This window comes from Saccoglossus kowalevskii, chromosome 13, assembly GCF_978046115.1.
Source record: "Saccoglossus kowalevskii chromosome 13, keSacKowa6.1, whole genome shotgun sequence".
NCBI lineage: Eukaryota > Metazoa > Hemichordata > Enteropneusta > Harrimaniidae > Saccoglossus > Saccoglossus kowalevskii.
The window spans coordinates 21,460,906-21,477,313 of NC_140653.1; the positions used below are offsets into that span (position 1 = coordinate 21,460,906).

General features: G+C 39.7%; 1 protein-coding gene across 1 annotated transcript in view; it reads left to right on the forward strand.

Annotated features, from left to right (window-relative positions):
- Positions 1–342: 342 nt before the first annotated feature.
- LOC100369434 (NT-3 growth factor receptor-like) overlaps positions 343–16,408 on the forward strand; it is a 45,243-nt gene continuing 29,177 nt past the window's right edge. The window contains exons 1-2 of the mRNA XM_085507062.1: positions 343–399; positions 3,983–4,559. Coding sequence (XP_085363188.1) covers positions 4,369–4,559 — 191 coding nt within the window. The 5' untranslated portion in view covers positions 343–399; positions 3,983–4,368. The remainder of the gene's footprint in view (positions 400–3,982; positions 4,560–16,408) is intronic.

The window sequence follows — 16,408 nt, forward strand, 5'->3', positions numbered from 1 at the left end:
TTTCCAATGGTTTTAACTGTTTCAGATAGTAACTGTTGATATTCAGAAAATCCCACTCTCCGCCCTGTGATCGGAATTTTTTTTACGACAAACGAAAATCGTGTTCGATCCCAGCCATGCAGATCTCATGATGTTGAGTTGTCGATGTTATGGCGATCGTAAGTATGTACGTGCTGGTCGGTTTCACGTGTCATTGTATAGAAACAACGCACGATTTGCACCAATCGTCACTCGTTTCCGTAAACGTCTTTTTGTTATCAAAAGATACTCAATCACTGCCCAGGCACCTTATACCTCCGGGAGAAACCGTATGCGGGATTTCAGACCACTAAAAGGAAGGGGTATGAGGTTTGATTGGCGACAATTCGTGCTTGAACTTAGGGTGAAACAGCCTGTCCCGTGAGTATCCGTTAATTATCAGTGTTTCATTTCACAGAACCTAAAATATTTGAACTGTTCCGTTTGATATGCAGTATATGACACAAAATGGATTTTATAAGATGAATGTCGTATTGTTCAGTTTGCTCAAGGTCGCGGCTAATACGTCGTTTGAAGTTTGTAAAGTTGGGTACACACACTGAAACTTCTGCGTATTACTAAAATATGTAACAACTTGATCCTAGTCGGTTAATTGGCGTATCGACATGCCTTAAACATCCCGGCAAATATCACGAATTTCACACATGCATAACCCCTCTCATTTTATAATTACCGTTTTATATATATACACGGAATTCGTTGACCTGGACTCGGATGTGGTGTCGTCGCGATACGAATGGTCCGCTCAGGCTGACCGTGAGCTCTGATTCATGCGCGGTTCTCATTGACAGCCTCGAGAAACTGCGCTGACGTGTTGCGTTGACGCGGTGCCAACATGTACGCCGCGAATACTAGTAGTATACCCTACCTATTAGCAATTATGTATGTTATTCACGTTTTTTAACAACCTGTCATGTTTATTTAGAAAGCAAAAATCACAATTGCGATGCAAACCCATAATCACCTTCTCTTTTCAGTGGTCAGTGGTTCGAGTCGACGCCGGGTTCGAATTTCGTGTAAACAAACATTGCTCGCGTTGTATACGTCGCATTGGGACCGACGTCACGTGGCGACGATGATAGCAACCGTGCGTATGTATACATTTGCCAGAGAGATATGCTAATTGGTTTTATTGAAATTAGTGAGTTATATGATATGAACATTTTAGTTCTATGTTTATGAAATTTGTTGGAATTACACACTTATTGTTGCCTGGCTTCGACATTTTTTCAAGCTACAGAGAAACTGTTTCAATCCTGGTTTAGCACAGATTGCGTGTTTGCAGTTACGTATTTTTTGTTATTGTTTTTTGTTTTTGTGAGCACCTTTTTTCACTACATCTGTTTAGTGTGTAATGATTGGCTGTGTGGTGATTGGTGCGCAGTGATTGGTATTCGGTGATCGGTGTACGATAGATAATTGGTGTGCGATGATCGACTGCGCGATGATTGGCGTGCGGTGATCGACTGCGCGATTATTGGTGTGCGGTGATTGGCTGTGCGTTGATTGGCGTGTGGTGATTGGCTTCGCTAATATTTGGCTATGTGGTGATTGGATGTGCGATGATTGGCTGTTCAATGATTGCCTGTGTGAAGAATCGGCAACAGGCGTCATGTGCTGGCGAGCCAGATGATATTAAATACCATTATGTAATAATATACTAACGAGTATATTTTACATTCAGCAAATATGACAAACTATCTGCTAGACGTATTAAATAACCAAGAAATTCATTATTAAATTAATTCGTTGTATGCTTGTAACTTCTGTGCGTGTGTGTGTCCAGAAGAGGGATGATGACGTTTAAATACCTTTATATTTAGCGCCTAACAGTGACTATGGGACCTCAGAACAAACTTTTCTTACATGATAAATGTCACGATATAACCTTGGGTCGTAAGAAAAAAAAATCAGGAAAGATGTGCCACCTCCAATTGAGTTTCCATGTCGTACTATTCTGGGTCCGCTGATGTCACATATGACGTAGCTCTCCATGTCTCTACGGGATATTAGTATGTATACATAGAGACTGGTCATATACGAGCTTAATTGGTCTATACGTGGCTTCTGCCAGAGTTCGCCAATTAAATGTTTTCTATTTCACCCACGGTATAGCTGGAGGTTCACGTTTCTATAATATATTTTAACAAACAAACAGCATAATATTTACACTGTACTTATAGAGAGAGAACAAAAATTGGGTCAATGGGATGAGATTATGCATACAGATTGACGAATTCGTATGGAAAAGTATACTTTTGTCACATTGAAAGCGAACGCCGAGGGATTATTATTTAATCTCCCCCTCTTCGTTGTCAATACTCGATATTTTTAAGTGATATACGGCGGTATAATTGGGAATTTTAAGATGAATAATTCATAGCTAACCAATCGTGATGCGAATTATTTTATTATTTGTGTTCTCCAACTATTGCTTTTCCGACTCACTAGCTGGAATAATTGCAAGCAATATTGCGTTGCTTTTGTCGTAAAAAAAAGATATTCATCTGTCACATCATTCCACACTGAAATTGGACTGTGAAAATGTAAAAAAAAAAAAATGCCTAAAAAGTAGAGGCTTGAAGGTAAAAATTTAGTTGAAGACTCGGGCATATCACATTAAATTTACAAAATGACAACAAAAGACAAATTAATAAGATAATCGACATGCACTCATGTCCCGTGATTTCCTGGCGCGATCCCAGGGATTTAATTACTTCTTCCCCTTTAAGAAACAAACGAATACACATTGCGAGTAGTCACATAACAGAATGTGTGGGAATATGATTTGTTGTTTTCAGATGGCCAATTGAGACACTCGTATAATATGTTCCGGACAGCCCGTACCTCATCAATGTGCGTGGGCCATTACAAGACGTATCCACTTTTTTTTGTAGAGACCTCTTAGCGTTGTGTTCTTCTTTCCAGATTTATTCCCTTCTTTACGATTGGTTCAACGAATGCTTACATCACAACGTTACCACGACAACAGATCAAGATCATTTCGTTAATCTTAGTGGCGTGCACAGGGTATTATCTCCAGGGTCTGTGTGTGTTTTCCCTACTCATCATCGCCAATTTGAAAGTCGGTGAGTCGCGATTACCGTATTACCATGACGACCTCTCTGCGTGCTCCCGAACGACGCGGAAGATGATCTGACGTGCATTATTCCTCGTGCCACACCAACGAGCAAGCAATTCTCGTGAGCGCCCTCTTAGGCAAGCAGGTGTCTTTGCGGGGCGCCTTGCATCGTAAATTCAGTGCCTGCAAGGCCGGGACTCGGCGCATGATTAGCGCCTGGCTGCGAACAAGCTGCCATGTTCTCGCCGGGCAGTACGCCTAAGTAAACCGTGTAGTAAACATATGCATTATAGCAATATTAACTGCAAGAAATGTGATATAAGGAAAACAACAACAAATTATCACGCAATTATTACAAATAATTAACGAATGCGTTTGTTTTAATGCGAGCTGTGTAATTTTAGTGAGTGATGTAAGTAAATAGTGAAATATGATTTATATCTCATATATACTGTGCAAGGAGAGTCGGATGGCATTCGGCTACTGTCGGAAATACTGTGTGGAATATCAGACGATGTGCAGAAATATTTTAATATAGGTCGAGTTACGGCGGCTGCCCTAATTGTTGGTAATTATGTGTATCGGGCATAGTCTTATTTAATTTTTTGTCGCATTTGCGGGCTCTCGTATCCGTCTGCTTTGCTTGGTTCATTTTGACAAGGTCGATATTTGCATAATGCCCGAGCGCCGACGTTCCACTCGGAACATGAATATACAGACCCCTGCGTGAGCACGGAAAGCAGTGCATTCATTTCGCCAAGATCATTATGATCTAACAAAAGGGAGTCGATCAGCCAATAGCAGGGCGTCTTTTATCGTGCATTGGTTGAGTAGCTTATCGTGTTTCTGTTCGCTTTACAGTTGCTACATAGCTCGAGAAGGCCACACTCCTGCGACGACTACTGTGCGTGTACTGACTGCTTGGTACTACGTTGGACGTTAAAATCGACTCCTAACCGGTGCCCCATCAGGTGAGGGGAAATGACACACAAGGAGCTCGGTGCTCCTTACTCAGATCTACGAAACAATACACTCAATTGTTTGCACTGTCTCAACAACTGTAATTTTTCCTGTGTGACGCGTGTTTTTCATTGAATACATGACTACTTCAGCCTTGGAACTGTCTGCTGAAACTGGTGTTCTTACGGCGGTTGCCTCCGCGGTATTCCCACATTTAACGTGACAACAGAGAGGCATCTTCCAACGGGCGCTCTCGAATATATAAAGTGACAGGAGAATAATCGACAATGTACACCTTAAAGATTTTAGGTTTTTTAATTTATTTGCTGGTGAATATTTCTGCAGTTGTGTCGGTCAGCGGTTCCAAGTCGTATGTGTGCCCGACACACTGTACATGTACGAACGAAGAGATAGTTTGCCAGGAGAAAGATACGATGTCTTACATCCCGGATATTAGGTCGAGCTCGGTCACTGAAGTGTAAGTACTTTTATAATATCTATTCGTGAATATTTCGTCCTAATTAGTGGCAAATCAATGTTGTTAATTTGTAGCGGCGGCCATTTACAGTACAGCTAAATGCGAGTGTGACGGAAAAGCGCCGTTAAGTCCCTCCCTGAGATATGATGTCGTCGCTGCAGTAGAACAGCTCCTATGTTAGTGGGACAGTGCTGTTTTGAACCTGTGCTTCTGCGTTCGTACTTGGCAGCGACTAACAAAAAAAAACTGAGCCCAGCAAAGCTCCCTATTATAATACAGAGCAGCTTTAACAATTCTGGTATCGTAGCTTTGTTTACAGAGATGCCCCCGACTATGAAACTGTGTTCAATCAACGAACAGTGCGCTTTTCAGTGTTGTATAGTATGCTTGGGTGAGCACCGAAGCGTCCGTTCAAACGTGGAACATATACACCAACGACAAGTCACCTCCAGTGCAAATGCAAATAAATTAATGACATTTGTTTTACTGAGGAGCCGGGAATAATTTTACAGAACTCGAGAAGTTCGGTAGAACTCCTTCCGTGTTGTATAATCATACGTATTACGGCTGTATGGACGGAATTGAGGCGGGGGGGGGATACTTTCTCCATATAATTATTTCTGATGTGACTATCTGTTATCAACATCTACATCTACCTCATTTAATATAAACTCTCCACCCGTTAGCGGCAGCAATTATTGGGTTATTTGGTGTTTCTCGCTTGCTGTTGTCGTGCGTCTGACAGTGTGTTCATGTAAATATAGGAACGACGTCGGAGTGTTGATTGAAACGCGCATTTGCAAGTCACGGATAATTGCGCGAATTTGAGATGTGATGCGACACACAACACGCGAGTGAATTTACGAAAGCGTTTAAGAATTGACAGGGGAAAACAACAAGCAAAATGGATGGCACCGGCTCTGATCCCGGTTACTAGGCAACCGCAACTGTTCATTTTCATCCCATTTTTATGGGGTTAATTGCGCAAGGAGCTGTTTGTCTGTTTCATTGGTGAAATTTGTTTTTAAAAGACGTTTTCATGTTCATGCCATTTAGCGCAACCCAATCCAGGCACTGCATTATTCGGCACTCTTCACAACTCGTGGTGGAATTTCATATTAAGCGGAATTATGCCGATTGTACTTATTAAGTATTTGGATCAAATTAAAATGTATACGCCGTGTTCTTCCAAGGTCAGCGATATGCGACGCTTCGTTTCATTGACCAGCGCCGTGTTACATCGACTGTACACGTACACAGCGGGAGACAACTTACAAAAATAGCAGTATTCGCTGGCACAAGCTGGATCAAGTCTCTCATTTTCTCCCTATCCACAACCACCCACGTGCAGTTAGGCGAGTCACGTTCTATTGTCACCCACTCCATAGTGTTGAAATCGCAATGAATTGTTTAATGTGTAAAACCATTACTTTTTTTTTTTCAACTCCATGGTAACACATCTACAAAATGAACACATTTCTCAGTACTATTGCCCTGTTCGTCATTTCATTAAAACTGTTATTATATCATTAACGTGGAACGGTCTCAGACTCAAACCACCGTTTAGAATACCGTGACCATGGTGGTAACGACCGCTCTTTATCTCTATGTACGTGCTCGACTCGGCCTTGCAGATGAGTATTGTTGTCACCTATTTTTCTTGCGATTATGTTAATGTGAAATTATTTATACAAATAATTAGAATCAATAAATACCACCGTTAACATGCCCCCCCTTCACCATTCAATTTTGCTTCTCCGCTGTGATTTTGAGCGATCCTGAATATCACCACTTATAAATAAATCGCGATATTTAAACCAGACGAAAACGACTTCACTTTGGCCTGGCAAAGTATTTTCCGTTGTGTACTGAATACTAAGAACTCTTTGCACGTCCTCATAATCCCGAGTTAAAATCCTGAGCCATCTTGATCAGCATGTATAGCAATACTCTATTCTTGCAATGACGTCACTAGTTGACGTCATGAAACATCCATATACGCATTAGGCAGGTATCACCGGCAACCGAGTTCAGCACCGACATCGATGTACAGATTGCTCTAAATATATTTCCCACTCGTCCATTTTCGCTCTGTTTTACGCAGTTTTGCACTCTATCAAATTTCCCAGTCTGCGCTGTTTTAAAACTCGCTGCTTCGCTTGAATACTTGAAGGACTAAAATCGGTCAAAGTTCGACGACCTCGCGTAACACGTAGTTTATTTTGAATAGGCGATACGCCCGAGTCAAGTGTTCTGCTTCGCCTTTTAAATAAAACATGTTTACTTTAACTGGGTTTCTCCTCAATTTTCAGCAACATGTGAAAATAGCTGCAAACAACATGCGTCGTCAGCACCTGTGAGCCTAAGGTAAAACGCCGTTAAACAAGGCACCGTTAAAATGGCGTAACTCTGTCAACGCTTTATCAATATGTCTCCAATTCAACAATCTCGAATTAACATGTTTTTCTACCTCAGATGCTGGGTTGTCTGTTACGTAACAGACAGTGTGGCCTTGCATAATCCATTTATTAATGCCCGCATGGCTTTTACAAACTAACTACAAATGATTTTAAAGGTTTTTTTTTTCAATTCAATTGGTCATCGACCTATTAATGCTAACTATTGTGATGTACTTGTAAGTTTGCCTTCCATTGTAGCGAGTCAAGGACAATAATTAAACTGGTCACATTTTAAAGTCTACGCTACGCTACGGTACGGCCATTGGGTTCTGTTGGGTTCCGAAGCCAATAAAAGGAGATGTTGGTTTCGTGCCTCATTTAAATTTTAAGGTCCATATACTCGTCAAACAAAACATTGAAGATTAGACAGAAAAAAATGACATGAACGATAATACAACAGGGATTTTTTTAAACAAGGGAACAGGGGCGTAGCGCCCCCATGCCATGGTCATGCGCCCGTTTACCCGGGGAGTAGATCCTCTGGCAACCATAAAGTTCTGATTGACCAGGGATCATGGCCACAGTCTTCAACTGTGACCTGTCTGATAGTAATTTTGGCCCCAAGGAAGCCATAGAATGCTCCATTTTAACTTAGAATTATCAAAAACACCACACCCTGGTAGGGAGAACCCTATCTCCCCCACTTGGCGGTGCCGCTGAATTGCAATGCTCCCTCTTGCAGTTTTTTTTTCTAGAAAAAACCCTGATACAATGTATTCCTGGTTCGCAATAATAGAATACGGATAATGTGGAAGCTGCATGGTTGATCCGCCGGTACGTGCGGGGTGGGGGTGTCTGCATATGTCAAACAACCGAATTGTCTGAATCGGGGGAACCGTTGAATCTTATCATTCCCCAGAGAAGGCGTATGATCATTAGCACAGGTTTAACCACTGGTTTGTACTTAGATATCGCCTCGAGATTTGTTCTTCCCAATTACAGTCGTTAGAGTATATACCCGTCAATACTGTACCCATTGGCGGTTATTTTATGCAGTATCAAATTAAAATCTGAATAACCAAACATTTTCTGGGGGAAAGGGGCAAATTATATATTCTACCTACTAATAACTGATCGAGTTAAAGCGAACAAAAAAAATCATGAACGAGATTATGAGATATCCACTATGTATGCAGGGTAATGGATGGACGTCTGTTGACATTATTTGTTTTTATTAAAACATATTTTTATACGAGCACATCGAGCTTGCCATATGGAAATTACCTTTATCAGTTTGTTTTCCGTAAAAGCCGTAAATTTCGTCGATTCGCATTAAATAGACTGACTACCATGGCGCATGAAAGCTGATCAGTGAAGAAAGATAATTTGATCTCCGTCGTTTTGGTTAACTGAATCCGTAATTTGTAACTCATCGCTTTCACCCTTTATTAAAATCGGATCCGATGAGTGGTGTTATGCTGCGAGGATAGTCAATAGGATCACGTTCTGTATATGTGTGTTCGATTCGCCAGGAACTGAAATCATTAAAGTGTACCGATAGAATAACAGACGCTCCGACTTACAGTACATTGGGCGCGACCACACTCCAACGTTTCATGTTTTCTGATAACACAAAATGAAGTGGTGTTGTATGTTTTCTCAGCCACGGTGTTGCACAGTCCTTGATAATTGAACGGTAGAGAGAGGTCTCGCCGCTTGTGTGAACTTCAAATATGAGAAGTCTAAATTTTATTAAAAATGACTAGATGGTTTCGTAATTATCACCCTGGAACACGCTGTATGCAATTTCTGTGGTCTGATATTTCAAAAAATAATCTCAGGCAACTTATAAAAAATGAACTCAGTGGTGCCTTTAAGATGCGTAAACGGCTAATAAAAATAGACTCATAGCATTTATTCATAATATCCAGTCGATCAATTAATTTTATCAGCGCTGTGTCGATGCCCGCACGGCTGTTGGCTCTAACCGCTAGTGTATCTGGATAAAATGCGTAGGCGATTATAGGACGTGATCGACCACCGACTTTACTCAGAGACGTTCATCTGTAACAGTGGGACGAGCAAGGGATTATTCGGAGCGCAGACGCCACGCGAACATCGCGGGTGACCATTAGGTCACGGTGGTTGAAACGGATAGGTGGCATGATCAAGTTTATTGATCGAGGTTGAACCGGCGAGAAAGCGCTCACAGTCAGATAATAAAAATCACCAATGGTTACACAAGAACGCAATCACGCGTGTCTCGGGTTATTTTATAATTATGTTGTTCATCCAATGAAATTGCGTCTGCGCAAATCTCGGCACTTTCTATAGGGCGACAAACGCGATTTCGTCTTGCCATATAAATAAAAGGATCTTTGAGTCTGATTTGAGTAATAACGAGTCTGTGGCACATGGCAGTGACTTCAATTTCCTTGATACTAATGCAGTATAAAATACGATAAACGCGCGGAAATAAATCATTTTGTGCGTGTCAGTGTGATTGGACGTGATATATTTTGTCGAAAGTCATCATCCAATCAGATAGTTTGTTCTTTATAGTTTGTTGCTGTGCGTGCTATAATAACTCGAACACCCCCAATATCAACCTGTCACGTGGTGACCTGGCCAGACGCATACATACTAGTGCATGTACTTTATTATAGCTGGAATTAATTTTCGCTGAAAAGACTTTTTGGGTATTTTGTATGGAATTTATTTTCACTAATTTTTGACAAGTTGAATGTAAAATATAGGAATAAAGGTATATTCACTGGATTTTATTTTCACTGAATCAGCCCTTCAGCGAAAATAGCAAAAAGAAAATCCAAGCTATAATTAAGTATTTTACATTATTTGATTTTAAGGCGAGGCGGATCGTACCATACGCGGGGATTGGGAACGAGCACAATAACAACACACACTGAAACGCAAGGTTCATAAGTAGACTCGTGAACTTGTGAAAAAAACATACGCTATAGCCTTCTGCCGCATGTTCTGGAGAAGACCCATCGCTTTAGCGTATTGCCAAATCGTGGGAATCAATGTAAACACTCAGCCCGAACAGTCAGTGCAAATTTGGATGTATACTGCGACTGCCAATCAGTCTGAAAAAAAACATCACGTGCACGAGAAACCCCGCAAATACTAGTATTCATTTTCATAGTTGCTATAGGAAAAGTTCGATGCAGTGGGACGTTACGTGACCAGTTATCTGCCCACCTTCCAAATCCCCATTACACATCTCGCGTCGGTGTACTAACCCATGTAGGCTGTACTCTAATCACATTCATCCATTCCTAAAATTACTAGTAATGGCTTAGAAAAGCATTAAACTGAATAATTTAATTATTTACATGTATATTGACAATGGACGCTAAAATGTCACGTGATATACTGATTACCATTCTGTTAGAAAATTGTCACCTTCGGTACACGTCCTAAATTACAGTTTGAATTGATATGGAACATTTAATGCAATAAATATACTAGTACACTTTTTTGGGGGGTTACTTCATCCACGCCATGCACGTTTTGAAACGAGCTGCTCAATGCGCGATCTTAACAATCAACACGACAACCCAGACGGCTTCGATAAGTCACTCAGACACGCATACAGCGGAAATACCTAAGTACAGACTTACGTATGTTCACACGTCTTATGAGATCGCACAATGGCGATTGTTTTTACCCCCGGCCAAATTAATTCCAAAGTGGCGTGTATTACGTAAACGGGTTATTATGTATCCGTATCCGTTTCCCTACACAGTTTCCTAAGAAATAGTAAAGCAGTTTTATCGGACGCCAGATGTGATTTTTGCGTGATTATGTTACGTTTCGTCGATGCCAGATTTCTTGCCTTTGTTTTCATTTAGAAACAAAATGTCTAAGTATAACAACGTAATTATCGTTTCCAAATTGGGAGAAATGCTTCGGGCTGATCTAGCTTGTTGTAGACATTTTCATAATCTGATTTTAAAATGTGTGTGTTTTGCTCCCAGCAAAACGCGTGGATCTTTTAAAGCTGAAAAAAGTCATGATTATATTACTAACCAAATACTGACGAGGAGATACATGAATTAAACACGGTAACAGACTCGAAATAATAAAGATGATACAACAATAACAATAATCTTATTTGATATGAAATCGTGCAAATTTTGTGATTGCATAGCTTGAAAGTTGGGAAATTGCCGGCTCGGTGAAGATGAAGCGTGCGTGATTCGCGGCTTCAGTCACGATTTGTCCTCGGCCGGAGGCTGTTATTGTTTTCCCAGCAATCAGCGGAGTATTCATGGTAAGTTTATGTGGAACGGGTTACATAATATATAATATGATATAATATGATATAATATAATATAATATAATATAATATAATATAATATAATATAATATAATATAATATAATATAATATAATATAATATAGTATAATATAGTATAATATAGTATAATATAGTATAATATAATATAGGAGCATGATGTTAACATTTCTAAGTCACTCGCACGCAATGTGCATTGTTCAAACACAAGGGTATTTATATTTATTAGAAATAAACAGAGAATCCCATTCGTTTTTCTCATGTCGGGTATATTATTGCATACACTGCTTTGTAACACACCTATTCATCATGGCGTCTTACGGTGCTGGCATTTATCCAGCTGTTTCCACCTCCATCTCTAACAGTGATCCATGTGAATTCAGCTGCTCGTAGTCAACATACTCTCTTTCTCCAAGTCCCCGGCATTGAAGGGTGCCCGCCCATAAAACACTGCGATGCTCACACTCGGCCGGAAAACACGTACTGCTGTGATTCTTGCTTTTCGCCTCTCGCGAGACTTGCCCGCGAAGCCGCGGCTGCTTCATTAGATATTACATTGACAACTTGATCAACGCGGCGCGGTATACGCGAGCTATGATTTACTTTTAAAAATTGATGTAGGCATAAGAAATGGGCTTGTTGTCACTACATGGTAATGGAATAATAATGGCAAGAAACATATAATTATGCTAAATATTCCTCTCATTCAAGTCCTAGCCGGTTTTGTGTTTTCTCTGTAATGCATAATTTATTTAGTTCAGGTATACCAGCGCACTTTTAATTAAAAAAAAAACGCACACAAACAAAGCAACTGGGCGTAGGGGTGTGGTAAGTGGATACGCACTACTTTTCGTTGAACGTGGGCTCGCTGGTATGGAACATAATTACAACTGAGTTTTTGGTTGCTATCATATTTTTAACCTCATCTGTTGAGTCAAAATATGGACGAATATTGTGGCCTCAATGTTTTTTTTCCTTTTATTCTCGATCGACTTTGGAGTGGAGTATATACATATATATTTGGTGGGTCAATCGCAGTATTACATTTTGTTAGATCTGATCCCAATATATCAGATTTATACGCTCAATGGGGGCGTTGATTCTAATCCAACGTTTGAATATAGTGTTCCCCAGCGTCCGCATGGAGGTCATTTTAATGTCACAACCACAGTCCCATTAGAGGAACTATTTCATAACTAAAGAAATTCAACTTGAACACTCGTCATTTTAACAATTAATGTGTATGATGGTGATACACTAGTGTGTCTGTGAAAACAAGATGTGAATTGCATATTTGCAGAATCACCGAGTGGTGAATTTTAAATCAATAATAATTATCTTCGAAAGTTGGTGTGCAAGGTGGTCTTACAGTTCTGGTGAGGTGTTTTGCATCTCGTACAGGCTGGTATAAACGCATACTCTGTTTCTCTCCAAATTAAACTTCAACCATCTTGAACTACATGTACTCACGGAGGTAGAAAAAGAGATCTCTTTTCTACCTCCATGATGTACTCGGTAAGCGTGCTTGTAAATACTGTGTATGTGTCAATTGGAAGATGATTTGCATATTTGCTTACATAATGTTGCTCTAATGTTAATCTTGTGATACAAGATGTGTATATGGTCTTTTTAGGTGTGATTTCGTTCACAGTTGGTTTTAACTTCGATCTTTCCAGGAGCTCTTTATCATTGAGGGTGTCAGGAGGAGTGTCTAGAGTTAAGCGACTATGAGTTTTCGTCGTGTACTCTGGGCTACCTGGCTCTTTTTTTCTCAAAATGTTTTAACTTTCAAACTTGGCGTTTATATATGAAACCTATAGGGACAATGAATCGATAACACAGTAATTGTTATCGTCGCTTTTTAGGTTCAATTTCGACTTAGTCGGCAGAGCGGAGCAGTTCATATATACATGGAGGTAAAAATGATGATATATACCAGTAACTGATTGTCCGTCGTCGTTCGGCGTCAACTTTTACATTTTCGACTTGTTCTAGAAAACGGCCCAGTTCGTTTGCTTTGATACTTATATTATCCTTGGGTGGACCTCTCTCAGATTTGTTCATTTTGTGACGTTACCTTCAATTTTCTAATTTTACTGAACATTTTTGGTAAAAAAACAAACAAACCATTTTTGACCTCTTCTTGAACATGGCAAGCCTCATTGCTTCTATATTTCATATGTGGACACTTTTGGTGAACCTCAGTCATATTTGTTCATTCTGTCAACAATAAGTTTAATTTTCTAATTTTGGTGAATAATTTTGGTAAAAATGTTCAACTGTACAGCAGAGCTATATCACGTCAACAGGCTGCTTGTTTATTGTATTGCCAATTATTGTTTCCTATGGCACAAGTTTATAGAATCTCTCGCGTGGTAATTTCGAGTTGGGCCACGATTTAAATAAGAATATATAAAATTGCCATGTCTAAGCCTAGCTGCTTTTTTTCAAGTTATCGCGCTTTGGGCGTAACTCTCGCGTGAGATGGTGTGACAATGAACGGCGCCCCCAGCCATCGTTATAGAAAACACGTTCGATAGCAGACCAGCCTCTTATGTTCTCACCCGTGGTACGCGATCCCAAATGCTAATATTGCAGGAATCATATTTATATTGTCCATGATCTCAGTAAACACCTAGTAAAACGTACAATATATACCCTTTGCTTAAATGAACAAAATACTTTCTATTCAGTAAAGGTCGACAATTTGGGGGCAGAATTGAAAAATATTGCACGGAAAATATCATGGCAAATGCCAGTACCAGAAAAACAATGCACATTTAAATCGCAGGGAAAAAATGTTTCCATAAAAACTACGCTACGCCTCTGGGTAAGTGGCGTTTATTCAATCAGAAACATCTTTCCAAGCTTTTCTCAGCGTCTGCATCCACAGTTTTTTTTCAAATTCAGCATCCACAGTTTTTTCAACTTCAGCATCCAATTTTTTTCAACAATTGCATCGACAGATTTTTCAACATCAGCGTCCACAGTTTTCTCATCAGCATCCACATTTTTTTCAACATATGCGTCCACAGTTTTTTTTTTTCAAAATCACTGGCAGCATCCGCAGTATTTTTCAACATCTGTTTCCACAGTTTTCCCAAAAAAATTCTCAAATTGGTTCAAAATTATTAAAATGATTATTAAAAAAATCATAAAAGTAAGTAGGCTAAACGTTCGCACCCAACTTTCGGCAAAAAACATAATGGTCCCCAAAGGATTAAAATTAATTTTTACATTTTAAGACTGATATCAAGAAAGTACTTGATTAGCATTTGAATTTACTATTGACAATTCCACTATGGTATGAAAGCTATTCTCTGAATTGCTTATTGCGGGGTTGACACCCCCAGCCCCGCCCATGTGGTGTGAGCATTTTTAGTCGCTTTGGTAGTCGGAAATGATGCCTATGGTCAGTTGAAACATTCGTTATAATTATAGCATTTGTGGTTAACTTAATAAAATTAAACAAAGAATACACTTTGCATTTATAAATAGCATTTTTGAGATATTTCACCTGTTTTAAGTTCATCAATTCCGATTGTTGCTCTTGTGGGCGAGCTGCCGGGTGTTCGCTATAATACTGCCGACCTTCAAATCTGTTTCATCTGCTTTTTATGTCTATTAACGGGCATTTGTTTTTTTCCACGTATTTGTTAAAATGCGAGGGTGACTATCGACAACGTCCGGCTTGGTTTTCATTTCGGCATAGCATAATCGCAGATACTTCCGGCTTTCAAATACTGCATCGAGGTACATCAGGAGGTTTTAGCTTCTCTCTAGTCGCGTCATCATCCCACCGCCAAGGAGAGTCTTCATCTCTCGATCCCCGGTTGCCTGGTTACCGTGGCTGCCCACAGTTACCAATTTTCTCGAGAATTTTGATTTGTGGGCGTGAAACTATTCATGTCTCGTGTTACGGACGTATGAGCAGCAGAGTTTGCCATGGTAACCGTCGCTTCTTGGAAGTCTTACTTTTGTACGATAATTTGACGTTCATTGTAGTTGTTTAAGCATATTCGTTACAATGTCATCATTAGGTGTCCATGATATTACGAAGAAACGAAGAATATACGACATCTAATTGCGAACCGTATAACCGAGGGCAAATAATTAATACAGAAATTGATTGTACAGAATGTATATTGCACCACATCAACAACCGACTTTGATGCCATGTGACCTTTTTTTAACGTTTGTCACCTGTAAAAGTGATACTAAACGCATCGAGCTAGTGCGCATTGTATTATGGGAAGGGAAAGACCATTGAATATTATGTCATTTAATTGTTAGATTTTTTTAATGTGTATATTTGGCTAGATTTCAAGGAATATATCCATTTTTAGACACACATATACAACATGCAAAAATAATTAAGATTCTTCGCTCGGGTTAATTTTACCCTCATAAATCGTCTCACCGATACACTTTTTTCAGCAGTGCCTAGTAAGGTTCATTGTTAACTGCATCATCGTCCCAACTTTCGTAAGATAACCTGCTCACATGGCATGAGCACACAGAAAATCAACGTGTGTTGTGTGTTCGCATATACAATGTAATCGCGTATCATGACGCTTCTGTTGGAGATACACTTCTAATAGAACAAATACGGTATATTGATTTATTCCCAATATACGTGCTTGCCATGTAAGAGACTGTCATCCAAATCAGTGAACAGCTTCCAAACGCGTAATTATGACGTGTGCCAACCATGGTGCTGATTAATGCGCCGTTTCCCCGGGAAAGTAAGGCTCTACATAACATGAACTGTCAAGCCACAACTACATTACGTAAATAGTATTACATGTATATCATGAAGGTATATATACACCCGCTAAGACGGGAAAAGTTTAATGGAATCAGGTTTTTAATTTAGTTATTGAGGTACAATAAAAAACAAGGTCATTACGATTCCGCGATAGCATATTTTATTATAGAATGCGCACACGGGAAATTTGAACTACTCCAGCTACAGTATACTACACTTCCGACAAACATCTATTAAAATCAAATTGCGCATATAGAGAATGCGAGTACACGGAAGATAATAGCGTGTGACAGGATGCAGATCAGTGGTTATTATGTGAATTTCTAGCAATTGGATTTACCAACACACCGGGATCTTTTCTT